Source organism: Drosophila miranda (assembly GCF_003369915.1).
Source record: "Drosophila miranda strain MSH22 chromosome Y unlocalized genomic scaffold, D.miranda_PacBio2.1 Contig_Y3_pilon, whole genome shotgun sequence".
Taxonomy (NCBI): domain Eukaryota; kingdom Metazoa; phylum Arthropoda; class Insecta; order Diptera; family Drosophilidae; genus Drosophila; species Drosophila miranda.
Window position 1 is genome coordinate 1,828,163 of NW_022881625.1, and position 4,474 is coordinate 1,832,636.

Below are 4,474 nucleotides of genomic sequence, written 5' to 3' on the forward strand. Positions count from 1 at the left end.
GAGGTGGATGATGATGACGATGATGATGACAGTGATGTTATGGTTGTTGAGTTTGATGACGACGATGACGACGACAATTTGGATGCCAATCATGCATCGGCCAAACGACGACTCCGGGAAAGTACCAACCAACAGGCAAGCAAATCCCATATCCCCCAAATTCAAAACCATCCCCATCATCACCAACAATCAAACCAGCAACAACATCAGCGGACAATTGCACAAAATGCCCCTGCCCCTGCCCCCGCCCCAGCCCCTGCCCCTGCCACTGCCAATGCTCCACCAGCTCTACCTCACTCACCTGCAAATGCAACTAGTAGTTGCGGCACAGGAACCCACAGCAGCAGCAACGGCGGCGGCGTTGGGCTGCTCCAGCTGCCCTCCTGTAGTGGTCGCTTGTCGGGCGGATAGGAAAGCATATTTGTGTTCTTCGCCTGAAATTATGCCCGATGGTATTTGTACAATTTATATATTTATGTATATTATATATATAAATATATTTATTTATATATTATATATATTATATATTTATATATTTATATATATAAATATATTTATATATATTATATTATTTATACAAGTATATATTACACCTCACCGAGATACTTATTAATTATTAAGTTTAGTCTCCATAGTTAGTGTATAGTTAGGTTGGCTTAATTTCTTGTTGTGGTGTTACATGTTAAATGTTCCTGGTCGTGTGGGGGCTAGCGCCATCTAGGGTTGACATTAAGAATATGCTTAAAAACGAACAAAAATCTCCCCACCATGTCCATAACCATTCAAGGTGAATGGCGAAGGATCGTGCATGAAGGATCGCCTATCGATATATTCCCATCGGTGGCACCTTTTGTTTATATTCGTACTTGTTGGCATTTGTTCTAAGAGCGAAATTAATCCAACGAAGCAATGCCACTGGCTGGGCCACCTGAAAAATAACTATTATATCTGAGCTGAAAGGAGACGAGGGCTAAAAATGGCATTCCTGGGCGACTGTGTGATTGTATTTGTGTCGCAGATGCTGTTTTTTGCCGGAGGATGGATGTTTTTCAACAAGGAACTCTTCAAGCACTATGAAATTCGCCACATATCCGTTCAGCTGATCTTCTCATCCACCTTCGCCCTGTCGGTGACCATGTTTGAGTTGATTATATTCGAGATCATCGGCGTTCTAGAGTCGAGTTCCCGGTACTTCCATTGGCGCTTGGGTCTCACGTTGCTACTGTTTATGGTGACGGCTGTGATACCGATCTATATCTGCTACTCTGTGATACACAGCATTTCCTTTTTTTCCGACAAATTGGTGAGAATATTGACGACAATCTGCTGGTTTGTCTTTCTCTATGGCCTCTGGCGTATTGGTGAACCATTTCCACTGCTTAGTGCATCCCACGGCATATTTACCATTGAGCAGGGCGTTTCCCGGATCAGTGTTATTGGTGTCACTGTAATGGCCATACTGTCTGGATTTGGTGCCGTGAACTATCCCTACACCAGCATGACCTACTTTATCAAGCCCGTTTCCCGTAATGACATCATCTGTTTCGAACGTCGATTGGCTTTGACGGTGGATATGCTGACGGGCAAGAAGCGACGCATTGCTATGGCTGCTTATAACCATAATAAACAGCATAACACAAAGCCCAGAATATGGGAAATGATAACGTCGGCAGTGCACCGCACAAACAGCGGCGAAGACATCAACCAACTAAAGCAAGAAGTCTACGGCTTGGAGGAGCTACTGCGCTCCGTCTTCCTGGAGTTGAATTCGCTGAAAAACATGGAAGAGCGTCAGCGTTGGTCGGAAACGCTGAAGGGAAAGTACTTTAATGTGATTGGACACTTTTTCAGTGTCTACTGCGTCTATAAGATATTTATGTGTTGCATCAATATCATATTCGACAGAGTGGGTCGCAAGGATCCCGTAACCGGTGGCCTGGAGATAGCCATCCATTGGTGCGGCTTTGACATAGACTTTGCCTTTTGGAACCAGCACATTTCGTTTTGGCTGGTTGGCTGCATCGTGATCACCTCCATACGGGGCCTGTTGCTAACCCTCACTAAGTTCTTTTATCGCATTTCATCGAGTAAGTCGAGCAACATCATCGTGCTGATCCTCGGGCAGATCATGGGCATGTATTTCTGCTCCTCGGTGCTGCTGATGCGCATGAATATGCCAGCCGAGTATCGGGTGATCATCACCGAGGTTCTCGGCAATCTACACTTTAACTTCTATCATCGTTGGTTCGATGTCATATTCCTGGTCAGCGCCCTGACTACCACCGTTGTGTTATATCTGTCTCGGAAGCCAGTTCCTTCGGATGACTCCGACTTACACTGAGAGAGGAGAGACAGATAGTCTCTCTATTAGGCTAAGGAGAATTGTCTTAGAATAATTTAGTATAACTACGGCAATCTGAAAGTTGTTTAAATCAATGTATATACCAGTGTATATATTTAATTGAATATTATGTAACTATGTAACTTCACAATCAATGCACAAAAATCAAAAATCAAAGGCAGATCCGGAGAAAAAAATTTTTGTTGGTCAGTAGATCCGCCCAAATCTTTCTTTCTCCTCGTGGCCGTACAAGCATTCAGAAAAAAAAAAATAATAAAAATAAAATTAAACCGCCGTAAATAACCGTGGTGTGAAACCAAAGTGCACTCGATCGGGAAAAAAGAACCCAAGAAAGCAGATTGGGCTCTAATCGAAAACGTGAGTACCGGCCTTCGACAGTGCTAGGAGCCTCGAAGTAAGATTTTCCGACTTTTTCTGTAGTTTCCGCTTGGAGGTGAGCAGCCCCAACACAAAAAAAAAAAAACACCTTTAGAAAGAAGGAATTAGCACCTCAACCCCATCCCCCTATTTTCGCAGTGCCAGTTCCAACCGGGTAAATATGTGCATGGAGTAACTGTTAGAAAAAGTAGCCTGATCAGTATTTTCAAATTCCACATTAGAATCGGCACTTAGTTTGGGAATTATCCAAAAGCTGGAGCCCGAGCTTTAAGCCCCCGCACTACGAACCAGCTGATCCACCAAGTCGCGGGCAGTGAACTTTGGCTGCGCGAGACGAAGACAGCCGTCTGAACGGGCTTAGTGCGGCGAAATGGCGTAATCGTTTCGCATTCAAAACCGTGGCAAGAAACGGAAACCGGTGCTTGCAGTCAGCGTAGGACCGAAGCCGCTTAAATGTTCCTACCGGGCGGGAAAAAATAGTGCACCACGTGTGTACATAACCTCCCGGCGACCCCTAGTGGTATTGCCTCTCTTGTTCTTCTCGTGATTCGGCCTAGCTGTTCCAAACGTTTATTTAAAGTGCAGTGGAGGCCAGCGTTTGTCTTATGTGCACGTTAGTGTCATTATGTAGGCTGAATGAAAACTGTAAGAGATGTGCTCACATACATATGTATACACCGCCCACTGAAAGCCACTTAGGCCAGTAAGATCCCACCATGACACGCATTCCCTTGAACCTCGTAACAGAAAAAAAAACCAGAAAAAAAACCCACCAACACATGGAAAGTTTGAAAATGCATTTGATAAAAGCTTAAAAGTTTGAGCTTAAAAGCGTCCGCTCGGCCGGGTCCCCTCCGCGAGCTTATGCCATGCAGCACGCGCTGTACGATTTTGTTTTTGGTTTGCAGGTAAAAGTTTAATGCACCCACACACAGCCACACGCCCAGCTACGAAAGATCTTTCGCCGCGGGAACACAAACAAAAACTGAGTGAGCTTTATAATATACCAACAACATTACATTTTATTGCCTCCCAAAATTCCGCGAGCGTGGCAAAAGCTTCGTTCTTTTTTGCTAGAGCTGTTTGTCGGTCGTTGACCTCACACTTTTAAAGTAGTCACAGCTGATTGGCCTTCTGCCTTTAGAATACGCTTGGTAGAACGAATAGTATGTCCAACTACTCCCTGAAGCCGATGTGCTGGGAAATGTGTACCTATATTGCGCTATAGTATTATCTTTCTATCTAAGGAAAAATCATTAGTTTATATCGCACTATAAAATATCGTATATGCACTTATAACTATTTACACTTATCGTATTTATTAATCTAAATATTCCCTAGTATTAATAGCTATATCTCTTGTGACGCTTTTCGTTCCTCCTTTTGTCCATTTAGCCTTGTCTTGGAGTTCTCGGTTAGTGTTTCTTTTTTCTTGTAACATGAATATAGTATCTGAATATAGTTTCTAATAAAAAGATTGTTAAGATGAATATGTGCTAGACGTTACCGCATTTGGGGGAACCATGCCGCTCGTGAGCGAAATAGGATGACCGATACCGGACACTCCAGGGATCCTCATATTATTCTTGGCTCTTTCAGGATCATGGTAGGGTGGGCGTTGCACGACTCCGTGCCAGCAGAGATGTCCGCCGCGGTGGTAGATCCCTACTCCTTCTCTGCACTATCTTTGCCCCACTATACTTTCCGTACCCCTAACGATCCTTTCCTTGTCTG

The 4,474-nt window shown here is 44.1% G+C and overlaps 1 protein-coding gene across 1 annotated transcript; it reads left to right on the top strand.

The window, feature by feature from the left end:
• The first annotated feature begins 862 nt into the window (after window positions 1-862).
• LOC117194698 (Golgi pH regulator-like) lies at window positions 863-2,505 on the top strand. Its single transcript, XM_033399208.1, has one exon. It carries the CDS (start codon window positions 977-979, stop codon window positions 2,339-2,341), a length of 1,365 nt encoding a protein of 454 aa, XP_033255099.1. The 5' UTR covers window positions 863-976; the 3' UTR covers window positions 2,342-2,505.
• Window positions 2,506-4,474: the final 1,969 nt, after the last annotated feature.

What these genes read in the sequence shown, in the direction of transcription:
- LOC117194698 (XM_033399208.1), top strand. Translation starts at nt 977, where the DNA reads ATGGCATTCCTGGGCGACTGTGTGATTGTATTTGTGTCGCAGATGCTG.